General features: G+C 37.0%; 3 protein-coding genes and 1 long non-coding RNA gene across 5 annotated transcripts in view; 2 read left to right on the plus strand and 2 right to left on the minus strand.

Moving 5' to 3' along the window:
- Positions 1-11,358, minus strand: LOC116296586 (proton-coupled folate transporter). Its single transcript, XM_031704625.2, has 7 exons — positions 9,568-11,358; positions 6,643-6,906; positions 5,649-5,961; positions 4,374-4,916; positions 3,831-3,914; positions 2,313-2,472; positions 1-1,829 (listed from the first exon to the last, which is right to left on the minus strand). Exons 2-7 carry the CDS (start codon positions 6,868-6,870, stop codon positions 1,694-1,696), a joined length of 1,464 nt encoding a protein of 487 aa, XP_031560485.1. The 5' UTR covers positions 6,871-6,906; positions 9,568-11,358; the 3' UTR covers positions 1-1,693.
- The window catches only part of LOC116296577 (uncharacterized), an 18,440-nt gene continuing 2,021 nt past the window's right edge, over positions 11,352-27,770 (minus strand). Inside the window, exons 1-8 of one of the 2 annotated variants that reach the window (XM_031704616.2) lie at positions 17,909-18,144; positions 17,106-17,171; positions 16,152-16,259; positions 14,569-14,916; positions 14,246-14,359; positions 13,884-13,997; positions 12,958-13,080; positions 11,352-12,022 (exon numbers count right to left, since the gene is read on the minus strand). In XM_031704616.2, coding sequence (XP_031560476.1) covers positions 11,466-12,022; positions 12,958-13,080; positions 13,884-13,997; positions 14,246-14,359; positions 14,569-14,916; positions 16,152-16,259; positions 17,106-17,163 — 1,422 coding nt within the window. In that variant the 5' untranslated portion in view covers positions 17,164-17,171; positions 17,909-18,144 and the 3' untranslated portion in view covers positions 11,352-11,465. Of the gene's footprint in view, positions 12,023-12,957; positions 13,081-13,883; positions 13,998-14,245; positions 14,360-14,568; positions 14,917-16,151; positions 16,260-17,105; positions 17,172-17,908; positions 18,145-27,770 lie in introns of those variants that run through there. The other variant, XM_089027880.1, reaches the window with a different exon arrangement.
- LOC116296585 (uncharacterized) lies at positions 18,345-20,198 on the plus strand. Its single transcript, XR_004197142.2, has 3 exons — positions 18,345-18,425; positions 18,742-18,887; positions 19,280-20,198. It is a non-coding gene; the product is annotated as an uncharacterized LOC116296585 (long non-coding RNA).
- LOC116296587 (heparanase) overlaps positions 23,087-27,770 on the plus strand; it is a 9,149-nt gene continuing 4,465 nt past the window's right edge. Inside the window, exons 1-5 of the mRNA XM_031704626.2 lie at positions 23,087-23,783; positions 24,282-24,447; positions 25,135-25,182; positions 25,835-26,035; positions 27,611-27,722. Coding sequence (XP_031560486.1) covers positions 23,207-23,783; positions 24,282-24,447; positions 25,135-25,182; positions 25,835-26,035; positions 27,611-27,722 — 1,104 coding nt within the window. The 5' untranslated portion in view covers positions 23,087-23,206. The remainder of the gene's footprint in view (positions 23,784-24,281; positions 24,448-25,134; positions 25,183-25,834; positions 26,036-27,610; positions 27,723-27,770) is intronic.

Genomic DNA, 27,770 nt, shown 5'->3' on the forward strand with positions numbered 1-27,770 from the left:
CTGGTTGATTTATTTTTATTGCGTTTTCCTCATTACACACAGTTATTAATAATTTGATAACAAGCAATATGAAACAATGTCAAGGCGTACAACGCTACACTATTTCACTTACTGGCGTTAAAACTACTTTCTTGAGTACGAATATTACATAAACAAGTTTGGACATTTTTTTACAATGTTTCCAATTTTTTACATTTTTTTTACTTCATAATTTCTGACCATGAAACATTTACTTTCTTGAGTAAGAATATGATATAAAAAGTTCCAATATATTCTTCACACTTTTATGTAAAATAATAGGACGTTTGCAAGATGGCGTCATTTGACTCCCACTGCCATAATTCTTTGAGTCTGGTAGTAGAGGTCAATGACGCCATCATTTATAGGAGCAGGCGTAGCTCAGCTTTGTGCGCGGCCTTCAGAGCTAGAGGTCCATAGTTCGATACTCAGGAACTCCACGTCTGTTTCGACTTCTCTCTGTTCTGTGTAGCTTTAATTAGCTTTAAATACCCGTAAAAAGGAGCACTGATAGTAAGAGGGGGTAGAGGGCGCACCTTCGAGCGCATTTAACATGAGCCCTTGGTTCGGGAGAATTGGGCAACCACTCCCCGCGTTATATCGAAGTAAAACAAATTACCTTTACCTTTACCTTATGCAAACGTGCAATTGGCTGTCATTGAAGATACACTCAACTCTCCTTGTGGTTACTCCGATATTACAGACACCTGGCAGTTATATTACTGTTGTTTTACTCTAACTACAATTTGAATTCATTTGTCATTTTTGTATGAATACACTTTTCAATAAAGTTAGTCACCAAAAACCTAGAAAGCTGAGATCACTGAGCATCATGGGAAACTTTTCATATCAAAAAAGCATATATATACAAAGCTTTTTTAATACAAACTTCAGCTCGATGATGCTCAGAAGAGGTGAGACTGTAACCGGTAAAAGATTCGCAAGTCCATGAACAGTTATCAAGCGGTTGAACGTGTAAAATGAATCTACCCATAATCCTTGTTGGCCTCAGCTTTATAGCTTTTCAGGTGACAAACTTTATTGAAATAAGTGTATACTTTTTCTTTCTCTTTCATCATTTCATCTCCTTGAATCGCTTTTAAAGACTTCCAAATACACTGATGTAACACAAGTTCTTGTTGTTTTCGATTAGTAATCTGATGGGTTGACAAACTCGAGTGTTCACGGTTAAAGTAGAACGACAGTAAGGACAGCGGCAAAACCCCGGCGAAATATACCGGAAAAATGACCGTAATTAACTGCTCTTGCTATTCACCATTTTCCATACATCGGTTCACTTGTCAAACACAAAGCATTCAGTAGAGGTTGCAAGGTTCAAATTTGAATAATCCTTTGGAAGTACCTTGGTGCGTCGCTTGAGCGCTTTGTGCTTGACCAGTGAACCAATATTAGCGACCTTTAGATCCGACGACGAGTACGAGATCCAGTACGAGTACGAGTTTTAAAATTGGTCTTGTGCTCGTGGTTAACACTGAATCGTAGTCGATTCCCGATTTTTTACAATGTAAAGTTTCAATCTACGTACACGACCACGACTACAAAAAGATAGTGCCTCTCTTTAAAAGTTAAACACTCGTACCCGTTCTCGTACTCGTACTCGTCGTCGCATCTAAAGGTCTCTACTGTATGGAAAGTGATGAATTGCGATATCAGATCACAAAGTGGTAGTACAATCTTTTTCGTATGGATACTTTGTAGGTTTTTCGCTGGCTGGTTTATTTTCTGTTAATGAGTTTTCTTCAATAATCTCTTCTTCAAGATTGAGAATTTCCGGTGGAACATCAACACATCTTAATAAGAAAAGATAAAATATTGTATAAATATAGTAATATTTGGAATATGATAATAAAAGTGTCAATAGAAAAGGGTTGTCGAGTGCATCAATTTCAGAACGTTTTCCAAGAATATCGAATTAGGTAGCATGGGTGGCGTACGCTGCTAATGCATCGCCTTTCACCGCTTTGAGTCCAACGTGTCGGGTCGCTGGTTCAAGTCCTGTTTTCTGGGTTAGGGTTTAATACAAGGTATTGATTAGCTTCAAACTCGTCGTTCTTGGCTACTGCATGTTTTATTGTCTTAATGGCTCAGGTGCACTGCAACACCAAGAAAGTGCTCATAAATTGAACCCATGACCCCAAAAGTGAAAGGGGATTGCACTGCCGCTTTCTCCCCACAACGCTTTCTTTCTCAGGGGTGAAAGCGTTGCGTGACGACACTGAAATCGGCTGTGGGGGAGACTAACACTACCCTTGATTCCCAAATGACCAGCTTACCGTGTTGCGAATATTTGGCAAAAGGATATGCCAGCAGCAAAGACAAATACAAAGCCAGGAAAGTTGAATCGAAGAGACAGTGGATAGATTGAGTTGAAGGCTGCGGTACCAACAACCTCACCAATAGCTGAAATAATCCCAACGATAGCAAACATAACGCCTTAAAAATTACAAGAGAAACACAATGTTAAAATAAAGCAAGTTTAGAATTGTGTGAGGCCCCATCCACAGGTATCCGGAGATTCTTGAAAACGGACTTATCTATCATTTTACAATTATTTTTTCCTACACACGTAACGTTTTCGAATCGTTTTCGCCTGTTCACACGAACACGATGAGTACGTTAAATGATCGGGATATAATATACGAGAGCGTGACACAGATTGATGACAAAGTGTAATCCAAAACAGTGACGTCTGCGTTTTCGAAAAGTTCGGTTTTTTTATCCATTTACACGATAAGATGAAAACGGCCTTATAAAAAATATATTCTTGGAAGCGTTTCTGGTAAGTTGAATTTTCAAGTGGCGTATTTCCCGGATACGTGAAGATGGAAGACCAATCAGCAAACGAAAAAAAATTCGTTTTCAAAAATATCTGGGTACGTGTGGAGAAGAGAAAAGAATGGATTAAACTCTACACTGCCCGTACCACGACGTAAAATAGATATATAAGCCCTTGTTTAAAGATTTAGATTAGCACTACACAAGAGAAAATGAACTAAGAGAAGGAATCCCCGTGCCCCATCATGTGCACACTTTGATGCTATTTTTAGAATCATTGATGCTATTTTTAACTCGTTACCATGCCCGCGCGATAATCATGCTTCCTTTAATGCCTCGTTTTAGGACACGAAAAGCGACAAAAACACAGGCTTTTGTTTACAGCAAGACTAGAAGCCGCCTACCATCAAGAAATCAACCAATCAGGTTCTTCGCTCAAAATATCTCAAAGCTAAAAATAGCATCAAACTGTGCACATGATGGTTACAAGGCTATATAGGGGGGATTCCTTCTCTTAGTTCATATTCTCTTGCGCTACAATAATACTCCCATTTTTTCTCAGTGGAGCTCTGCTGGAAATCGCGATAAATATCATGTGATTGCGCTTGATTCCAACTTCACCATTTTTTCATAACATACCTCTTTACTTTGGGCAAAATTGTTTCAGACCACGTGTCATATAATAAACTTAAGAATAAGATTCTTCGTTTGAGCTGCGGTATCCATAAGTGTCTTCTCAAGCACAACCGTTAAACAAAAAAATGATACTCTAGGAAATGACACGTGGTCAGAAATGGGAAAACATTACGCCCAAAGTAAAAAGATATCTTATCAAAATGCATGAAATGGGGATCAACAAGCAAAACAACTTCAGATGCCTGGATTTTACTTCAGAAAATTAATACCCACTCAGGCCGTAAAAAAAGCCAACCTGTGATAATAGGCTAGTTTGTTGTTTTGGTCCTATTGTATTGGTAGAAATGGGTAACTATAAGGGTACACATCGTACGACTTACCTTGTTCTTCTGAAGTCACAAGCCTGGATAAAATGCTTGAAAAGACAGGTTCTATTACTGATCCCAAAATGCCAACCACAGGAACTAGAAGAAAAAGAATTAATCAGAAGTTAATAACAGGCCTTTTTGGTGTCCTAAATTACCGCTGCATTTCTTGATCACAGACGCGCTTACTCAGGCCAAGTCCCATGCATTTCAGCGTCTTAACTTTAACAAATACTAAAGGTACAATAAAGAATGCACAACTTCGACTATACAAACACTTTGAAATTCTATGGACCTTCACTAGAACATGAATACTCTACACAAGTTTGAGGCTAACCCTGAGGAACAGAGAGCTCGAAACTGCAGTAGTCTAGAGTTGATATCATCTTATAGGGGTCTTATAGGGAAAATTTGTATAATATATAACTGTGAAAGACAAACGACTTAAACAGATACCGCGACAGGGCTCAATTGGCTGAGCATTAATTTCCATCACTGTGATTCACAACAAATGGAGAGCCGTATGCGAATCGTAAATACAAGACATTTTGATCTCACCTAAAAACACCATCCAAGTCTTATCCGAAAAAGCCAACAGCAACAAACCAGCAATTTGAGTTACAAAACCAACCCTTGTTATATTCATCTCACTGAAGCACTTCTTTAGAATGACTATTCCTGCGATACTTCCAAGACCAAGGGTCAAGAACCGATAGGCCAAAAAGTATCCAAGAATACTTGGTATCCAACATAGTGGACTACGAAGAAGGTACAGCAACTGCACTGCGCTTGTGCCAACCGTTGCCAGGATATTTATGGCGATAAAAACTATTAGTAGAATGACATTCTTTCTTCCACCTGGTCTTCGTTTGGTAAACACGCTACAGGTTCGCCTAAGGCTCTCCATGCTAAAGAAAGCTACCTTCACATCTTTCTTTGGTTGTATGGTTTCCTTGACAAAGACAATTGTGTAGAGAATGATCAACAGTAAGCTTCCCCAAAGAAACCACATCGGAGGTTTGAAGCCAAGGTATTCGATCCAGAGGCCACTAGTCAACTGGCTCACAGTCCCGGCAATGAACAGAAAGAATTGTAATATAGCTGTCAGAAAATAGCAAAAAGGATAAATAATTGATGGGAGATTGTTTTATTAAAGAATGCATCGGAATTGATCGAGGGGTTTTGCGGCAGCAATGTTGGTGGGCAGAAACAAGGCAACATTTTTGGATAAAAATTGACCTTATTATTTCATTACTAGGAGAATTCTGGTACATTGGCCTTGCGCTCTTTACCCATCCCAGTTGAGCGTCGGACGCGGCACGCAAAGCATGAGTGGACAAAATGACCGGCCCTAAGTATTTTGGAGCTTGAAAGAACGAAGCAAACATGTCGGCAAAGAGAATTTGTTTTGATTCTTCCTTTTCATATTTCTGCTTCTTGTTGGCAAGTATACTATAATTTAGTCAAAAGAAGATAGAAAAATGAGCAAGAGTTGGGTTACAGTAGCCTAGGGATAAAGGCCGACGGCAAAACAGCTAAACACGCTGTGATTGGATAAAACTAAATTCACCGCTCAACTGGTCAAAGTTAGGTGACTGGTAATAAAATGACCAGCAAGGCCATCATGCAATCGGCCTTTTGGAAGGACAGAAATACATTAATATTCTACTCAAAATAATCTAATAAATATTCTAAGCCCTAGATAATGGAATACTTTATTTACAGATATTTTGAAGAGCTACAAGCTTTTTCAAGAAAGTCACAAGACAAAACATAGCGGCCAAGCATAGCGACCAACAAACAAAGAACATCGGCAATATATGATGAACTCACCCATGCGTATGGATAATTTATCTTTTTCTACTGTATCACCCAGATACGACATGAGGCCCAACCACAATGTAGCAAAGTAACCAGAAAATCCATTAATGATTCCGCCAGCAATTGTCACGTAGACATTCAGCTTCATGTGTATCAAGACTAATAGAAGTGTCGTCTCAAGGAACGCGCCTGTCAGTGATGCGATCATGGCTACCTTGCGTCCTTTTTTGTCAGAGTACGATCCCATGAACGGAGATACGATGATGCATGGAAGAGTACAGAAAAGGATGTAGTAGGTAAAAAGATTGGCAGATCTCGTTTGGACCTGATAACGAGAATGGTATAACTTTGATTAGTAATGGCGATCCGATGTGCAGTTGCAAGAAAATCAAGAGGAAAGACGTCAAGCATGCCAGCAGAAAGTGGGGGAAAACTTTCACATTTTACCGTATTTACTCGAATAATCGCCTACCCCGAATGGGCGCCTCGCACCGCCTTAAGGGGGCACTTATTCGAGGAATTGTAAATATTGCTACAATCTGACTAAATCGCGCACATTTTAATGGATAAAAGCTGACAGAACACATGTACACCACGTTTAATACATAGAAAATTAATATAAGTGCTTCTTCTCGTTATAGTAATACCAGTACTGTTGTATAGTAGTATAACATTGATATTTAAAGAAAAGCACACTTTGACAGTTGTGTACGCGTTTCCTTCTATTGAATAAGTGCCTCCCTCGAATAAGCGCCTCCCTCGAATAAGCGCCTCCCTCGAATAAGCGCCCCGTTCTAGACGTGAAAAATTTAATAAGCGCCGGGACGCTTATTCGAGTAAATATGGTGCCTCTAGTTCCTGTTCAACAGACCGACAGACAGGGCAGATAGGAAGCAAAAGCGCGCAAACACAGAGAATAAAACTAAAAGAAACACACACAAAGCTTGTCAAACTGAAGAGCGGACAGACAGACACAAGAAAACAAGAAACAACACTTTCATAGTACCTCTATTTCCAGTTCTTTCAAAGTCGAATTGCCTTCAAAGTGTTCTTGGCTACAACCACCTCCATCAGATGTCAAATTAAGATAAGGAAAGCCAACCTCCTCGCTAATGCGATAATAAAGGTACTGGTTCATGAGTGGGAAGATCAAAAACAGCCAGTGCGAGTAGACGAACAGGATTGGCTCAACGTAAGAGAACTGTTTAAATCGACAGAACCACAAGCTTCCCATGGCTGCTGGTTGGACAGATAATCACGTGTTTGGGATCTGTGGCGTTGTAGAAATAAATAATACTCATTTTTCATATAGTGAAAAAGCAACTGAGATTATTTTGACATCCATTTATTTCAAAAACACCTCCAGTAACTATGTTTTTCTTAAGCCGGAACTCGATATTTCAGTCAAAAACATATATAACGATCACAACGAAAACACAGGAAACCCAACACGAGCCTGATAGGTCTGGAGGGCCACAAGTTTTCTAGCTCTAATAAAGTCAAAAATGGTCTGTGTAATCTCCCTAGATAAGCTTTAAGCTATTGGAGAAAACGCAGAGAATAAATATGTTTAAGGTAATTCCTTTTAAACAAATTTTGCCAATAACTTTGTCCTGAAACTTTGCATGGACATTAATTATGTTATGGACATTTAAAAACTGCAATAAAAAGATGGGGTCACCATTCTCGTTTTTTCGCTAGATGCTCTCCAAATATGTCAATTTATGGGTTTTATAGTGAAATGCGGTAGCAACCGGAAGCTGTAATCAAGAACCTTTATTTATAGTTACAAGTACTTTCATTTAACAAAACGTACTTATAACTCGAAGTTTACTAGACAATCTATACTATTAAATTCATCAAAGTCATTGGATGACTATGATTCTTGAACTATTAGTGAAAAATGCAGGTATGTGCGCCTCTACGAACGTCCAAAAATTTCATATGTCAACTATTCCCATCAAAATATTTCAAAATCTATCCAATAAACTTTCCTTAATATTTTGATATATAATGAGATGCATCGCAAATATCAAAAATCTGAAATAAAAAATGGGGGTCACCATTCTTGTTATTGATTTATCTTGAAAAAATATCTCAAAATAGTCGAAAACTGACACTTTTCCGAGTGGAGACTGGGGCGAGTCAGATAAATATCGCAATTTCTCTACTCAAATAAGAGAAAAAAGTAAAAATTGGTTTTGAACATGTTTCGTATTCAGTTTCTGAAAGAAAAATTCCTAAACTTTGTTAGTTCCATGCTTTTAGTTGCATGCGCAGAAAAATGCGTAGTGCAAAACAAGGGAATTATCTAAAAAATTAAATTTAAAAAAGTCAAAATTTGAGATGAGCCGAGGTCAAGGAGAACTTAAAACAAAGTCACTTATCAAGCAAATCCATTTACTGAATAAAAGAATAATAAAAAGCGAATCATATCATCAAGTGGGACATGAAAACTGCAAACTTAAACAAAAACCATCAGAATACATTTCGTTCAGATCTTCGGTAAGGAATTGAACTTTTTAGCTTCGTATGCAAACTACCCATTCCAGATCACATGACATTCCCTCGAGAATTGTTCTTTCATGACGAACATGTTAAATATTTACACATGAAAAATTTTTTTTCTAAAGTCAATACATTTCGATACATAAAACAACTTTAGATTACTGATAGATGTTATGTTTGAAAATGTTGATAGAATTTGAAGCAACCATCTTAAAATATAGAATCCAAGACTATTTTTAAAATTTGGGGGGAAAAGATGACTGAAATTTGTATTCAGCTTGTCGCTTCTTATAGGTGGGCGTACTGTTTACATTTCCAAAAATCGACTTTTGAGACATAAACTATTGGACTTAAGAAATATGAAGAAGTCATAACTGTTGATAATAAATATCAATTTGAGAGCAGTTGCTTCATTAGTTCAGGAGATATAATAAATTGAAGTTGCTAAATTTTGCAGTAAATGTATGTTGGTTGGAAACATCTTGCCAACCAACATACATTTACTGTCAAATTTTACAATGTTAACTTGAAAACCATCAAGAGATTTGTCCTCAAAATCTCAGATATCTTCAAAAGCGATTGGATCTTGCCACTTGCGATAGGATCTTGACATTTGTTTGTTTATTGCTTGAATTTCCAAGAATTTCATGTTCTTGATAGAAACAAATTAAGTCATCGTACGCCCATCTATAGCAGATGCGACATAATGCATTCTGCTCCTAGCCATCCGGGGTTTCCGGTCTACGGTCAAAAATAATGACCCTTCGCCAAGATTGATTGTTTGAACGAAAGCCAAGGAATTTGAGAAATATGTATTCCATGTTAAGAGTTTTGTGAGACGCAGCATGAAAATTTAAATTGCCAGCCAACAGCCACAACTTCATTCCATGGATTACTTGTATCTTTGTTTGAACAAGAACGTCATTCTTTCAACGTTCTTTCTGAGCGTGACCTACAAAGGCAGTATCAACCCGAGACATCCCGAGGACTTCCTGAGGAGCCCCCAGACCCCAGCAACAAGTAGCTAAGAATCAATTATAAAAACCTCTAGAAAACTATTTCTGATTGATTTAGACAGAAATTACATTGATGAAACATTTACTTTACAGTCACTGGAATAAATTTGTCAAGCACTTTTAAAAATGCTGAAAACTGTCACGTACAAAATATACTATGACTTTGATGTGACCTTTTCTCATAGATAGATAGTCATTCGAGTGAAGGTATAGCAAAATGCCTTAAACTTTAGACTTCAAAGTGCATCGTTGCATAGTTTTGACATTAAGATATTTAGTTCCAAGCTTTAAGGAAAAATGTTAACAACAAGATAATTTAAAAGCTTATGTATACAACGACAACAGGGAAAATCTAGACGATAATGTGACCCATCCAGGCGCTTATAAGTATATTAATTGTCTTTTACCTTTTGAAATTGTACAATGTACAGTAAATCTTCTTTACATTGACTGGAATACCTGCTTCCAAGTCGTACGATCCACAATAATCAATGTCTATCAGGATTTTGACGAACACTCGTAAGGTCACAAGTCATCTATTTACTATAGTGTAAATATTTTGAGGGACGATTTGACTAGGCTTAAGTCTATTACGTAATACTTCGTTGGCTCTATAAGTGACCAATAGGAAGCGAGTAGTTACAAACTTAAAGTAAGTCAACTATTGTGATTGTTAAGAACTCTAATAAAGTACTTAAGGGATGGCATCACAAATTTTACAGTTTGATATCGATTTTTCAAAACCAGTGCATGTCAGAAATTAGGTAATACTTCTTTTTACAATTCATTTCAGTGACCACGAATAATAGTCCCAAGTCGAGGTTGGAGTTGCAGCGCATAGCAAAATTATACTTTTTATCATGCGCGGCAACTGCAGTCTGGGCTTGGAACTATTATTCGTAGTCACTGAACGCTAGAGTGCACGCACTAAACCCGTGCACAATAATTAGTACTAATTAGTACTATCTCATACAGAATCCTTTGTTTTCTATTGTTTAGCTATCACCATTTAGTGCTAAACGAATTTAGTGCGAACACTCTACTGCTAATATTTTGAACCAGTGCAAAGTAAGAGAAGGTTATGGGGTTTTTAGAGCTGATATCTTTATTTCTGCAGCTAACAGTAGCCTCAGTTTGCAGAAGTGTGTTCACTACAAATTTTTTTTTTTTTTTTTGAAAAAATTAATGCCATTCGTCACAAATTGGAACTCGGAGCCTATCTTAAAAGCGATAAAATTGAATCTGAAGAATGGAAAGGTTTTAAAAAATTTTACGACTTACTTATAGATGTAGCTCTAAAACAACCGCTTTGGGCTGATCACAGTCAGGGCACAGCTATAACTCGCAGATCGAATCGGCTGAAACAACCTCTCGGCTAAAGTAAGTCAGGGCACGGCTAACTTCCAGATCCAACCGGCCTGAAAAAGGCGATATATGGGCTGATTCAAGTCAAGGAACAGCAAATTCACAGTTCAGATACTGAAACAACCTCTGGGCTAATCTAAGTAAGGGCACTGCTAACTTGCAGATCAAATACTGAAACAACCTCTTGGCTGATCTAAGTCAGGGTATGACGAACTCAAAGAACAAATCACTGAAAGTACAAATCGAGCCCTGAAACGACCTCTGGCCTGATCTAATTCAGAGCACACATATAAACAGCCATACCTGAGGTTATATTGTTTCAGTTTTATCATAGGTATGAATTGATTTTAAATATCTAACTAGAGGGATAGACAGTAGGGAGCGGTCGTGAAAACGTCCAACAGATTTTGATCCCGGGGGGGGGGGGGTACTCCCCTATATTAGCTATACGGGTATGTGCCGCCCTATAGGGTATGGTTTTTCGGCTTTTGGGTCTGGGGTAGGGTATCATTTCTTGACATTTTGTCTGGGATAGGGTATCATTTTAGTCTGGGATAGGGATAACGATTTGGTCATTTTTGTCTGGCGAATAGGCTACGCTTTCTGCCGGCACAAAAACAATAAAAACGTTAGTAAATATTGATTGCAATCGCTTGTAAGACCGTATTTTCCCTCTTTCAGTCTGGGATAGGGTGTACAATTCTTAGTTTTAGTCTGGGGTAGGATATGTAAAATCAAAATTTTAGGTCTGGGATAGGGTCAGGGTTTTGAGGTCCTGGCGGCACACCCCTACCCAAGTTGGGGTGGTAGTACCCCCCCCCCCCCCCACCGGGATTTTGATTAGCAGATTTGAACACCCTCCCCTCCCCCTCATATCCAAACTCAAAAACTATTGTATCCGCCCTTGAAAGTATGCACCATATGCATTTACATAGGACGATCAGCATGACATATCCTCGTAGCCTTCAGCTGGAGTAGTTTCTTTGGGACTTAGTTTCTCATAATGGACGTTTTGCCTTGGTTTTAGGTCCATGTACTTCTCATCCGTGTTCAACCCTTGGGTATTAGCCCCCGTTTCTCTTATAGGTAAATTTTCATTTGCGTAGACTTCGAGCGCCTGATAGACCGTGTTCTTGTCCTGTCTTGGCTTTAAATCCATGTAAAACGACTTATCTGGTTGAGCATTGTCTGCCGTCTTTTGAGTGACTATAGACGTGGATTTTTTGGTAGTGGACTGACTTGGGAGGTCAGACGGACTAGTGTGGTGACTAGTGTTTTCAGTCTTTTGAGTGACTGTAGACATGGCTATTTCACTGGTGGCGTTCCTTGGGATGTCTGACGGATTAGTGTCGTCATAATGGTGCTCAATATCTTCCTTAGGATTCAGTCGATTTTTCTTTCGCAGACGTAGGGATAAGAGCATGATGCATAGTAGTAATGCTATGATAACTACCAATAGTGCCCCCACGATATATCGAAGTGCATTGTGCATTAAACCTGAAAAAAATAGTTTTAATGTTAGAAATGTGGATGTCGCAACCAGGATGTATATATCGTAATACATCAATTTCGCTGTCTCTGGTTTGACATTTTTTGTTTTAAAAACGCGGCCTATTCGGTCCCATTCGTCGTATACAATCATAAATTATGGCATTGGTGGAGTGGTGCTTTACCTCTCACTTCTCACTGATGTGGTCCGGGTTCGAGCCTCGGCTCTGGCTGGATCATATGTGAGTTGAGTTCGTTTGATGAGTTGTTATCTCAAGTGCCACGAGGGTATGTATTTCTCCGCTTTTCTCCGGATTAATCAAGATATGTAAATATAGAATGTAGTGGTAGTACAGAGCTAAAGCGCTTCGGTGGCGCAGTGGTTGGCGCTCCCAGCTTTGAATGATGTGGAAGGTCCCGAGCTCAATCCGGCCCGGGCTCGTGCTAAAATCGAGGTTTCAAAACTGGCTCTTTACATTGGCGATTGTTAATCCCTCGTGGCTCGGATGACTATGTTAAATGGCGATCTCGTCTCAATAAAATGGGACGTAAAATAAAACCACTGAGAACGTAAAAAAAACCCTGGCCATAAACCACTCTCATGGCCGAAGCGATTGCTGAGGCCGGCCTCCAGTATAGTACTGACGCTACTGGTGAATGAGGCCTCACAAAGTTACTGAACAAAGCCGTTTGTCACTCTTTCATACGTGTCTATGTGCAAACACTTTCCAATGAGTATTGATTAACCAGAATACACTTCGGTCTTAGCTTCGATTTTGTATCCTTTTCAACCCGACAACGTTTTTGCTGTATTCGTATGTGGCGTCGACAAGAGTCGAACCCATGCGGGACTCACAATTAAAGGCGAACGTTTCACCATCAAGCCATCTTTGCCACATCCAATGTCATTATGAACATTGTTCATTTATATCAACCTGACTTACCAATTTCACAACTTTGTTTAGCATGCACTGAATAGACACATGAGTAGTTTCCATTGTCGTGTATGCAGGTTGCATTGATCTCACATGGGTTAGGCTGACATACAGATAAAGGATGAGCAATATCTGGAAAGAACAGAAAGCGTTTGAAGATCACCAATAGGACATTTACATTATTTTGTCATCAAGAACTACCAGAATCCCTTCCACACTTTCTTTTGTTCAGATAAACAGCACCAATTGTCCATATAACAAACTTTAAAACTTTTTTTCATTGCTACAACAATAAAGCTTTATAGTCGGGATTTTCTAAGTTATTCCTTCTTTGATTTAAGGTTGCGCCATTTTCCAGTCCCCTGTCACGAGGTTTGCCTCAATCAACGCGTACAAATGAAAACATTAGTAGTACTCATGCGGCAGCAATGTTTATTTTCATTAGAATAAAAATCTTTGTTTAACCCGCATGAAATTACCCTCAAGTACCAAAATGCAAGGCTACACGTACGCATGGGGAAATCTATACGCCTTTTTATGCAGCAGACATGTTGGTTTGAACAATAGATCCACCACGAGCTAAAAATAAGTTTCCATAGAGTATATTCACGGCAGCCATGTTGGTGCCAGAAACAATGCAATATCTTTGCATGACAAGAAAACTTATTTCCCAAGGGAAAAAATTTCTCTCGTTTAACCAACCAACATGGTTGCCATCAACACACTCTATTCTCATAAGAATGAATATGGACGCTGTGTGATCAAGGCCAAATGTTCAAGTCAACATGACTGCCGCGTGAGCAAAGTCAGTTTCATGAATTTGAGCATTTTATTTTCTCCGTGGTACTGTTTTTCTTCATCGAAAAATTCGAAAAACTTTTGAAAATCAGACTAATCCACTTGGATAAAATGTTCTAAAAAGTACAATAGCTTACGTATGTCGCAGTTTCTTCCTGTGCGAAGGGCTGGACAGACACAGCTGTAATTTCCATTAATGTCCACGCAGGTTGCATTGTTCGCGCAAGGGCTAGATTGACAAACAGGAACATCTGTGTTGAACAAATAAATTTCTATACAAAACTACCTTCTTTGGCAAACAGTTAATACTTTTATTCCTTGCAATTTGATTTTGAGTTTTCGAGGTATATATTTGAGGTCAAAATCCAGGATTTTACCTCCAAAGATGGTGGAAAGGTGGGTACCGGCTACCTTAACTTCTCCCCTCAAAATCGGGTTTCGTAAGATGACAAATGTCTTGACTTTATTCGTTAGTATCTGATGTAGGTTTTCGACTTACAACTTTCGCAGTGACTTCCTGTAAAACTGGCTTGACAAACACAAGTGTAGTTCCGGTTAGCGTATTTGCATGTGGCGCCGTTGAGACATGGGCTTGATTCACATGGACTCACAACTGCAAAATATGAGAGAAAAGGAAAAAAAGAAAAGAAAAGAAAAAGAAAATAAAGGAGAAGGAAATGAAAACAGAACACGTTACATTTGTTTAAGGGTTGCGCATGAGAAGACACATAAATATCCATACAAATCAAACAAAGAATCCTCTCTCAGGATAATGGTATGTGTCTGAAATGGGAAAACTGTATAAAAGATAAAGGTGTTTACCTAAAGTTCTGTTGATGAACAATTCTATGGCGTTGCAGAAATCTCCATCACAGCAGGAACTATTGCATGACGTTATATTTATACCTCTTGATACTGCTTGCCTATCTGCGATAAGAGTACATGCCTGGCTGCAGTATGATGCCTTGATACAGCGCCGCTCCGACACGTCAACACTGTACGATTCTTGAGGTTTTTTCACATTTCCTCTATATTTCCAATTAAAACACTTCGTATCTCCTGTACAAGTTGCTAGTCTCAAAGAAGTTTCCATCAATGAACTCAGGGGTCGATTTTTTGAGGTAAAACTACGTCTGGTATAGGTTCCGCAAACAACAAGATTTCCGAGTTCTATTTGAGACACAATATGAAGTTATTTATAAAAAGGTTGGTGATTTTTTTGGTTGCATGTTGCATGCTGCATATCACTGTTGCATGCTGCATGTTTCTTAGCAATGTTTTAAATGTATAATATTATTGATATGTAAATAATATCAGCACAAAAGAAAATGTATACTAGAAGAACCTGCAGACAAAGTTTGGGAAATTTTTTTTTTTGTTCTCTGATTCGATTCACAAAGCCCGTAGTGCATTTTGGGCTTGGTATGCAACATGCAACAAAATCTGGACCTTTTTTGAAACAACTGTACAATATTATGATATAAATTATATAAAAAATTTATACAACTGATTGAAACTTGACTTAACTTGAAACATTATTTTCGGAATTATACAAAAAGGCATTTTTATATGTAATAGGTCACCATGCTGTCCAATTAAGAAATAAGTAGACAAGGAAACTCCGAGGACTGCCAACATTGGACGACGTCGTAGGCAGAGCCCAATTTGGCAGTCAGAGGAATTTTCAAGTCTTATCGGCGTTTCTTAACAAGAAAGCATGGACTCCTATCACCTATTAATTATATAGCTACTAATTAATCCATATAGGTGAAGACCCGTGTATTCTTTTATTCATAAGGACTGTCCAATTAAGAAAATAATAGGACAGTTAGCTATGTGGGATTAATAGGTAGCTATAAAATTAGAAGGGATTATTGAGAATAATTGAATAGATATCTATTAATCCAATATAGCTAATTACACAGTTCTCCATTAAGGAATTTACGGAATTCCGGTCATTTCAGCCATTTCAACCGTTTCAGTTTCAGTTTCACCGCGACCAGAAACTGCATATCTTAGATAGAAGCAAGTGACGAACTGCAAGATCAACAAGCTTACGGACTGCAATAGTGTGATCAATACGATCAAAAGCCTTAGAAATATCAAAAAAACAGCCTTCGATATATTGACAAGAATATCGACATATTGACAAGAACATTGACAAGAGTCAAATGAGTGGGACCAACGGTAAATCAAAGCAATGAGACAAGGGAAAGTAGATGAACCTTTTATGAATTTTTTAAATCAATAACAGTTGACAAATAGACAATAGTCTATTTAAACACGTATCATAGAGGAGCTATCGCTCGTTAAAACATGAACGTGTAATGACGTCAAACTTCGCTACTTTACTTATTTCAGTTTTGTCTTTCTGGTTTCAATTATTATGTATTAAGTTAACTTACTGTTTTCGCAGAGAGCTCCAGTAAAACCTGGTTGGCATTGACAAGAACTTGTGTTACGTGACATCACGCATGTACCATAATAGAGACATGGGTTGTCATTTGAGCAAGCTAAATTATTTAGGATCGGAGAAATGAAGATATAATAATTAATGATATTGATCTCTCACAAATATAAGACAAATGAATATGCACTTCAATGCACTAAAAAGCGACACAAGAGTAAAAAGTTTGCGCATGCGTACTTTAATTTTTCTGTACGTTTTCCAAGAATTTAGAGAATTTTAGTGGGAAAAGAAATGTTTATTTTCTCCGAGTATACAAAACATTTCGCAAGTATATTTTCGTGAGACCTGTATTCATGACGATAATATGAAAGAAGTCTCGAGAACTGATTTTAAGTTTTGGTATTGTGTAAAATCCATTTGTCAGGTATATTTGAATTTACATATTTTTACAATAACATGAAGACGTTTCGACTAATTTTCACACAGATATCGAGCATGCGCAGTGGTTTTTCTTTCGTGTCCTAAAAAGCTAAATAAATGACAAAATAACTATTCACCATCTCACAAATCTATAATATTTAAAAAATCCAATAAATTTTTTCGTTTTTCTGTATAGTATTTTTTTCTTATTCATTTTTTCGTATTCCTTTCCTGTGCCTTATTGTAACATGGCAGAAATCATATAAATCAAAATCCAATCAAATTAATTTATAATGACCAATATAAGGACCCTTTTAAAGTCAAGTTATTTTTATCAACTTCTTAAAAAGTCAAGAACGGTGAAGTGAGACCGGAAGTCTTAGAATTGAAATTTTTGTCAGAACAACCTGAAAATGGTTTGTTACTTCTCGTCAGTTCAAGAAGTAAACGACACGAAATCGCTGAACTTCCCCTCTAGCAAGAACGACTAAAGGATTAACCCAGTCAATAAAACTACTAAGAAACTCACCATTCACAGCTGCAAAAACGGCAAAAATTAGGATAGCTTTCATAGTCATTAACATCATCCATTAATCTAAAAAAATAATCACTTTTGAGTGTACTAGAGTGTAAACTAATCGTGAAAAGTTAACTAACCAAAGTGTACGAATTAGTGCAAAGTTTAGTAGGCCTAAGGTCTACTGAGGTCTACTAAACTTAGTAATTTGCGTAAATTTGTGCAATCTCTTACAAACATTTTCACAGATTTATGGCATGCACACTATCTAGTTAGCACTACTTCGTACTAAATACCAATGAAGAAACAGGGCTCCTTCACCGGGCACAGTTTACGTAATTCAATAGAAACAACAACAGACCCAAAAAGGTTTGCTACCAAAGAATGCAATAGGTTTGCGGTACATGCAGAAGCCAAGGACCCAACATTTTGCAATTGCACTATTCTTTACTAGTTAGTGCAAAATAGATTTAGTATTGTTTCACAGTATTTGCAATCTACCGGCAGTGAAAAGACTACCATTCACAGCTGTAACTACTAAAGCTAAATTGGCCTTTCTACCACACAGAAATCCTATACTTTCAAGTCTCAAAAATCGAACGTTTTCCACCCTTAAATAACTTATTCAACGACCAACAAATTACCTGAATATTTCTTCTTCGCTGCTAAAAAAATATTATGGCTTTTCTAGCACATTAAACTTTATACTTGGTCAAATTTATCAAATAAAATAGATATTCAAAATACAAAAGTTATTGGAAAAGACTCATTCATCTTGCTCACGGAAGTCGTCGTATACAGTAAAAAATACTTACCGTCTCTAATGCTTAATCGCAGTTAATGGTTTCGACCAATACACTTTATTAGTCTTGGTGCAACGTTTTCCCATTACCGACCACTTGTCATTTGCACACAAGAAGACACATGAAGACACATGAATATGGATACAACTCAAACAAAGAATCTTTTACTTTTTCTAGGGAATGACACGTGGTCTGTAATGGGAAAACCTCACAACACGACGAATAAGGCCAATTCGACAGCGAATACATCTTCATTTTGAAGTCACTTATCTCAAACAAAACTGATTATTTTGGTGCTATAATTACTCTTAAAATGTTGGACTTTCGAAGTGTGCTTACTGACTAATGATTAATTGTACTTTCCATAAAAAAAGTAGTCTTTCAAGTATCATTTATATGATATATTTATGAGTTCCAGTAGAATATGCTTTGATCTTTGACCATAATTGGACTCTAGGCTTGTGAAATACTTCGTATTACGGACAAGGACAAGGACAGGAACAAGGACAAGGACAAGGACGAAAAAAAGGTAAATAGAAAATTATATTCGTTCAAAGTCAAAATCTTATAGTATTGTTGAAAATATAAACCAGAGACTTTAGCTTTAATGATTGCACTCTTTATGAGCACTGGCATTAGTAACTTTATTGACATTATTATTATCATTATTATTATTGTTATTATTATTATTATTATTATTATTATTCAATCTAACTACAATATCGGGATTATTTCTCTCAGAATAACGATAAATATAGCAATATTAGTGGTTAAAGAATTAAAATTGTTGAAATGTATTTTTATGTTCATCAATACAATCTTGAAATTACTCGTACTTAATACAGCTGCTAAAGATTCGCTGTTGAATGGGGAGGCAACTGCTACACTACTGGAACCACGGCTAAAAAAATCTGCATTACGCCATCGAAAAACTGTCATAGGAGAGTCGGAGGATTTATGGCAGCCAATGTCTACTCCTTCCCCGAAACTGGTAAATGAAACTTCAGGTTTCCTTATTTTTGTACTGAATGTATGGCATTTGATGCACTGGATTGGGTTTAGGTCACTGACATTTCTCTAGTCTCCTATGCAGCCCCAATTAGTGCCGTCAAGCCACGCTCACTCTTATGTAAGGGGATCACAGCTAACTTAAAAAGATAGAATTTGATTCAAGACTTTTTGATTTTGCAGAGGGAGGAAAACCGGAGAGAAGGACAACCCTTAAAAAAAATTGTTAATAAATTCTGCTCGGGAATCAAACCCTGCGAGATCTGCAAACAGATGTCAGGCGAGTGCACGGGTGCCTCACTTGCAGCAGTCGTTAGTATCCTTAGTAATAATAAATTCTTATTCACCAACTGTGCTTTTCCTCATTTTTTCTAGCACCCACTACTTCAAGACCAACACAGCCAACCCCTCCTGGAAAGTAGCCTGCTGTGCAGACGTTTTTAGTGTCGGCTCGTTCTTTTCCCTCCCCACAAACGTCTGCTCAAACTAGCCACGCATTCCTTTCCCATAGATTGACCAATCAGAGCGCGCCTCCCGAAATGCTGGAAGCTGACCTTCACCTTGGCTTACTTTCGATATAGATGAAGCCTTTAGAAATGTCTGCGAAATTTAGATAAGCGATCCTAATTCGTATCAGAAAGAAACCTTAAGGTGCTTCGTCTCTGAAAAACGAGACGTTTTCGTAAATCTGCTAACAGGAGCTGGAAAATCAATAATTTACTGTTTGAATCATAAAGACTGAGCTCGATGTCCAGTACTTTTTCGATAAGTTCTTTGATGTCGACGGTAGATTTGCCATATATTCTTATCTTTTCATTTACGACTCCCTCACACGCTCACACGAACATAAAAAGCGGTTAGATTGAGCTCCTACAACTTTCTTATGAGTCCTATTCATATAGATTTGGAAATTATTAATATTTTATACGAGGATTTACGAACTTTAGACGATACGTTTTCACAGAAATTTGAATGTGGGCAGTTGTTTACATTATTTTTTGGCGTTGCTGATTGGTTCGATTAAACAAAGGGAAAGGAATGTGTGGCTAGTTTGAGCAGACGTTTGTGGGGAGGGAAAGGAACGAGTCGACACTAAAAACGTCTGCACAGCAGGCTACCTGGTAAGCTATGGTGACTGAGTCAAAAGGATTCTTGTTAGGGAAAGCTTCTCTCAAAAACTTTAATATTTCTATAGATAAGCTTAATTTATTTTAATGCTGGATGAAATATAACACGAAGAGCATATTACAACAATTATTCGTCCTTTATTTAGCTTTGTAAATCTTTAACAATTCGGTTGCTTTTAACCAACTGTCGTATACGTGCCCCCCCCCCCCCACGAATTTTTTTTGGGGGGCCTGGTCCCCCCACAAAATATTGGTTCACATGAAATATAAATGCATAGATTCGATTTTTAGTACTGTTATTGTTGTGATTTTTTCCAGTGCTCCCCCAAAGATTTTCAACTTCCGCCGCCCCTGTTTTCGTTCAAGAAAAATGCAGCTTTGTTCGTCTCCTATCGCGTGGTCCCTTCGGCAAAACAAGGAAGACTTTCATTCAATAATTTTATATCTTTCTACAGATAATTTATTTAATTATTGAATGAAATTTAAACTTACATCAAATATTCAACTGTTTATTAAGCTGTTCGAGCAAGTATGATTATAAAAATGAGCTTAAATTTTTGTTGTTGAGAGATATTATTGTATAAAGACCTACTAGACTTTCACTTTAAAAAGCTACTGAAAAAAACACTTACAAACGCCAATTTACTGACAAGAAATTCATCATTTTGTATTTTGCATTGCCTTTTGCATTATTTTCTATTTTGTCTCAGTTGTTCTTGTCAAGTTTAACTGAATGTAAACTTCGTCTCGTTCTGTAAAAGACGTAATTAAGTAAGCTTATTTTCTTTTCACCTTAACCAGATTTTAATCTGTTCTTTTTTTGTCTTGGTTTGTCCTAAATTTCCAGATTTTTCGATTTCAATGAAAGACATCCGAGGTAAATTTCACTAAACTTGATATTGTAGTAGATTATCTGTAGTTGTCTTTCGTTTTTTCTTAAGTAAAAGAGATTCAAAGCCTAAAACTGTCGGCCTTGGAAAATTTTGTCGAAGAATCTTCCAAGAAGAAAACTAGCCCCTGGGGGTGGTGGTGAGTTGTGTACAAAATTCCTAAGTGGGAAAGTATACTCGCGCAAAACAAACAAACAAACAAACAAACAAACAAACAAACAAACAAACAAACAAACAAACAAACAAACAAACAAACAAAACAAAAAAACAAAACAACAACAACAATGTAGTGCATTTTGATTCGATTTCACTGCATGGTTTTTATTATGGAAGAAATTATCTTCATCTCGAACGAAAAATAATTGAAGACTTTTTCCCCGATCTTATTTTCACCTTTCAGTTTCGTTCAAATTGTTCTCCCTGTGACTTCCGCATCGGGATCACCGCTTTTAGACAGTGCCTAAATATATATATTAAAATATGCCATTATGAAAGTTAAAGTCTCTGGTTTATGCTGTCGACAGCGCAATGCGGAAAAACCTAGCAAAATATCCACCCTAATAAAAGTTTGTTAAAAATCTAAGTAAAAAAGAAGAAAACCTATGAAATACTATACGGCTTGCCTATTTGTGGAGAGTGTGTAGAGTGCATTTAGTAGAGTGCACGCAATAAACCCGTGAATAATATTTAGTACTAATGAGTAGTAATTCATACAGAATCCTTTGTTTCCCATTGTTTGATTAGAGTGGATTCAGTCAAACTGTTGAGCACGTGCACCCTGTGCTCCACCTGGTTACGGCCCTTGTACAAAAATCAATAAAACGACTAGGTAGCATTACTTTTGTGATTTTGAATGCCGTGTACATAATGATAATGTGTCTTGTGTCTTGATTTTACAGAAACGCGAAAAAATACAAAACTTTGAAATTTCACTTGCGTATTGTGTTACATGTATTTTTTTATTCGACGCACGTGCGCATTTGCTCTTCACGCTTCAACTAATTTTTAACAAAATAGTACAAATTTGTATTCTTTAGCAATTAGCGTTTCACGCTTTTACTAAAAGCACTCTAGAGGTTTTAGTAAGCGCTATACACTTATTTCAATAAAGTTAGTCACCTGAAAAGCTAGAAAGCTGAGGCCGACAAGGATTATGGGTAGATACATTTTACATGTTTCAACCGCTTGTTAACTGTTGATGGACTTGAGATCTTCTACCAGTTATAGTCTCACCTCTCCCGAGCATCCTCAAGCTGCAGTTTGTATCAAAAAAGCTTTACTTATAGTAGTATAAGTAGAAAGCCTTTGAAAAACAATGAAGCGAAAGTGGTCGTCACTTAGCCTGCGTTGCATCCGGAGTTTCCTTCGTAAAGAAAAACAAAGGAAAAAAATTCTGGAAACAGTTCCGGATGCAACACCGGGTTATCGTTACACAACTATTTCACTAGTTTCTGCATATGTTTGGGGAGAAGAACTCCAGATTAATAGCTTTTTTGTAAACCCTATTAAGATGCCGGTGAAATAGCTTCCCGAAAAATGAAAACCCTAAAATGTTAAAAAAAATCTAAGTAAAAAAATGGAAAAATAAAGCCTAAGTATTTCACTAGTTTCTGCATATCTTCGGGGAGCAAAAATCCAGATTAATAGTTTTTTAAGCCTGCTATTTATAACTTTTTTTTTTTGAATTCGCTTCCTATTTAGCAATAAATAGAAACACAGACAATACAACTTTGACTAAGGGACGGACCATTAGATTTTTGAGGGGGGAGAGGGAGGGGTTGGGCAAAATTAAAAAAAAAACACTAAACGGCCTCAAATCGCGCTGAGTCTTCTCCAGAAGACTGAACAAAGTAAAAGCAACAACTGCAGCAAGTTTTGAGTGAAATTGTTGAGTGAAACATTTTATTGTCATGACTTAATCATAACTCCCATACATTCCCTTATAAACCATACACAGGAACCAAGAAAATGTCATGTTATTCTTGCTGGAACACCTCAACCTTGCGGGTGCGAATAAAGCCTACACCTCACTAGCAACATAAGCGCAAGCATATGGGAAATTCAGTTACATGAGCATAAGCACAAACATAAAAAGAACGGAACGTTTTGATCCTTTAATGTGCTCATATGCTTATGTTATACTTATGTCGCTAGTGAGCAGTTGAGGGGTCAAGTATACAGCGTGACATATATGAGTCAGCATGACAACCCTTGATTCAAGAGGTTTGACGTATGTTATTAGTACATGTCGAGCAGCTTAGATGTCGAACTAAATAATACAAATAATGCACCGCAAAATTAATCAAGCTTTGATAGCTCTACTGTTCCTTACCACGACCAAAGCCCTACAGGATGAAACAACTTTTCCTGCAAATGAAGAGACAGTGTTTGTAAACACAATGAAACCTGTTAATCTCGTCAGCGAGAAGTATTTATCTGTTGCAATGAACATGGGTTTCGTGCAAGAACACTGGAAGCATTTTGACTTCTCCTCACCTCGTGTCTTCACCCTTGCTCGTGGGCTTTCACCAGCCTATTTACGATTTGGGGGCACAGCTGAAGATTGGTTGCATTATAAAGAAAAAGATTCCTTTACTGAAAACTTAGATAACGACGACATTCCAAATCTCTGGAATTTAAGCTTAAAGAAAGTTCAGCATAAGAACTTTACAGATTACGATATCAATGGAGATGATTTGGATAAGATGCATTTTATCGGTAGTAAAGCTGGCTGGGATGTTTTATTTGGACTTAATGTTTGTCTGCGAACTAAAGATGGAAAGTGGGATTACTCGAATCCTTTGAAAATATTGGATTATGTTGGTGGAAGAAATTACAGCTTTGTTTGGGAGCTGGGAAATGGTAAGGTGATACACGTTAGAAAGGTTTTCATAAATTCATGAAACAAAGTGTACTAATTAGAGTGTAAACACAATAGAAAACAAAGGAATTAGAGTGTAATATTAATCCCGACGCAGTAAATCGATAAAAATCGATATTGATTTTGCTAATCGGTAAATTGGTAACAATCGTATGGGCTGCCGACACCACCAAAATACACTTTGAACAGATTAGCTTAGCCTCCTCCGAAGGCCACTCTCTAGGGTTTTTGTTGATTTGGTTTTTGTGCTTTTTTTGTTGCTGTTTGAGAGGGATGGGTATCTCTGTCAACTTTCAGCCAACACAGGAAGCCCAGTATTGGAAAAGAGAGAAAAGAGTAAAGAGCAAAACAGACGCCTGTGGAGGGGCCTAAGATTAGATATTGATGTCAAATGGAATAGCTTACTATAGATTGGGATAGCTATATTGATGCCAAGGATGAGGATGATGATACAAATATTTTTACCTTCGCCTTTTCAGAACCCAATCATCTTGGCAAGTTCAACAGGTCTATTGATGCAGAAAGTCTGGGAGATGCCTTCAACACCCTGAGGAGTATTCTTGACAAAAACCCACATTATGGGGACTTTATTGTTGGTCCTGATACCACCAGGCCCAAGAAAAAATCAATGAATTTCCTAAAAAGGTACCACAATTTAATAAATGAAAATCTATATACATATCAGATACAAGTCAGTGCGGGCTGATCTATAAATAAGGCTGTGGGGAAGACATGCCCTACTCCTTTGCAATTCTGAGGTCATAGTTTAAACTAAACCCAAATTTAAAAGACTAATATTTTTAGAGTTTCTTTTCAATTAATAATATAATTTTATAATATATCCTACATATAGTTAATTATAATTATTGTAAATTTTGCTCAGTTAAGTTGTATCATCATCATCGTCATCAATTTCTCTCTTTAACTTGTGGTGCTCCTGTGTCTGGACAACTGTTTTTTTTTGTTTTGTTTTCAATTGTTTAATCGGTGCTATTTTGTACTAATTAGCTAGAACTATTTCTTTCTTTTTTTTTCTTTTATGCTGACAAAAATAACTTAATTTCTTATGTGCCGATTTCTAATAATTATTAATATCTAAATAGATTGTTCATTTTATATCTCTGCCTAGCTATGATTTACAAGTGTTCTTTTGTTTTGTATTGTTAAATTTATAAAAATGACAAATAATAAAAAAAAAAATGTTTAAAAAAAAAAACAAAAACAAAAAACAAACTATTTCACAGATATATTGTTTGCACTCTATTAATTAAAATGATTAAAATTGACTATGCTAATTTTTTCTCCTATAATTTATATGACTTCTCCTGCCAGATTCTTATCTGTTGCTGTTGATGCTGTAGATGCCATAACATGGCACCAGTAAGTATCATTATAGTGATGTTGTGCCTGAAAAGTGGATAATCACAGTAAATAGTACACATCTCTTGTGAGCTGTGAGCTGTGACTTGTGCTAGCATCTCAGATCAAGTGTTATATTCTCTAGAGCATCATTTCTTTGCTTGTTTTTTGGTTGCACATGAGAAGATCGACACATGAATATGGATAAACATTAAACAAAGCATCGTATTCCAAGACAATGACACATGGTCTATAATATGGGGAAAACATTATACGCATGTTAAAAAACGCTTTTTACAATAACTTACAAATTTCTCGTACGCTGATTGGTTATTTTTTATCATCAATAAGAGGACAGACAGATGAAGCTGACGTCAACGAGCGCGCGCGATAAGTTTTTATCATTTTTGTTATTTAAAAAAATTAATAGACATTTTTTTATGTGTCTGTCCTCTTATTGACGATAAATTTCGTCATCACATTGTCAAAGTAGTATGCGGATCTCGGCTACGCCTCGTGGACTCTCACTACTTTGACCATGTGATGACGCAATTCATCGTCAATAAGAAGACAGACACAAAAAACTGATGTGTATTAATTTTGTTAAATTTTACTTATAGTAATAATACTAATATCCCAGTTAGAATATTTATGTTCTCGCTTTTTGTTACAGATACTATTTTGATTCAAAGACATGCAAAGTTGAAGATTTTTATGATCCAGAAATCTTTGATTACCTCCTGAAGCAATTAAAACTTGTTAATAGTGTAGTGTCGGAGGCTGCACCCAATAAACGGCATTGGATTGGCGAAACAGCTACTGCTTGGGGTGGAGGAGCGGCAGGATTATCTAGCCGATACATTGCAACATTATCGTATGTTAAAAATATTTTCTTTGTTATACATTTAATTAGCGACCTTACGTTATGTAAATAGAGATTACTTCCTGGTTAGTGAGCGCGTACGGTTTTTATTCACGAGTTGTGAAGAATCAAACGAACGAGCGAGTCTTCGAGCGAGTGAGTTTGATTCTTCACAACGAGTGAATAAAAACCGTACAAGCGAACTAACCATGATGTTATTTATTTATTTTATAAGTACTGAGATATTACAAGTAAAGATTTTTTGAACTTGGAGTTGAGAAAAATTTTTATTGAAACTCGAACAATTGGTTAACTGAAATAGAAATGTCTCTTTCTAATAGTGTGATAAACTTGTAAATATAAGTATACTTAGATCAGATTTGTGTACTTGTTCAATATTAAAGTGAAAACCAATCAAAAAATAACCTAATGACTAATACACGAAAAATATAATACTTCCTTTTCCTTTCTGTTTGAGTTCTCGTTGCTTTGATTGCAAAGCTTTTCGTGCCTGTTCAAAGTCAGCGTCTTTGATGATGCTCACCCCATAATTTTTCTTCTTTAGATATCGTTCAAAACTAGCTATAAAAGTCCGTAGAGAGCTTGGTTCGTAGTTTTCGTTGGCTGGTTTTTTCTTACGGACACCGAGGACGAATTCGCTGAGGTATTCGTTGAGTTCTTTCGCAGGAATCTGTTCTATAGCCCTCGTCTCTCTTTTTGTTTGTAAAAATTCCCTTAGGAGTGCCACATCGTTCTGTGTCTTTTTTCTAGTGTTTTCGTTTTCCTGGCTCTCGATAAACTCAGTGATTGAGTCGATTTGAGCAAATCTTGAGCAACGACCTTCCATGCTTAAGAACTTTTGATAACAAACACTCAAACGCAAGCTGACACTTTCTGCAAGAAGCGCGGGTAAACTCGATACAATTTTTTTCACTAGTGAAAAATATCGTATAGCCAATCACAGTGCTGATACGATGTTCTTCACTAGTGAAGAAAAACGTATAGCCAATAGGATCGCTTCTCGTTTTTGTGATATGATTTTTATCAAATAGCTTGCGAACATGTAAATCTCAGTACTTACATAATAAAATATACGACGGCGACGTCAACTGGAAGTGTAAGTAATTATTATTTAGGGTTCTGTTTATTGGAGATTTCATTCAAAACATTGTCAGTAAAGTCAACTCATCCACAGGGAAGGCAGACTTTGAGGGCACGAAACCCTAAAATGAATTTACTTACACTTCCGGTTGATGTCGCCTTTGCAGATTTGAAAATCTTATAAGGTCGCTATTCTCTATCTCGCCACAGATTGGCCAAGAACATTCAACCAATCCCTGCATGATTACATCTAAACTAATGACACGATAAATGTATTATCTGTAAGTTTTTCTGCAAGTGGGCTAAATTCGTATTCCCATGAGTGGGTTCGGCAGATAAACACGACCTTAGTCTTTCTTCTTAACCTCATTACTTATAGTATAGAACGCACCTTAAATTAGTTTGCGAAGTCAGTTTTGTGATTGTGATATGAGTATCAAGTATGGGTGTATTCTGATCAAGGTTTCAATGTTTTATTGGTTGCAGGTGGTTAGATAAGCTAGGATTAGCTGCTCGTCTAGGGGTTGAAGTAGTCATCAGACAAACATTTTTCCATGGAGATTATGCATTACTTGACGACCAGTCAAACCCTGTCCCAGTAAGTAGATATCGCCAAGTAAAGCCAGTATATATTCCCTAGTATATT

This window comes from Actinia tenebrosa, unplaced genomic scaffold, assembly GCF_029948245.1.
Source record: "Actinia tenebrosa isolate PJP-AT-01 unplaced genomic scaffold, QUT_ActTen_1.0 PGA_scaffold12__29_contigs__length_12842862, whole genome shotgun sequence".
Lineage (NCBI taxonomy): Eukaryota > Metazoa > Cnidaria > Anthozoa > Actiniaria > Actiniidae > Actinia > Actinia tenebrosa.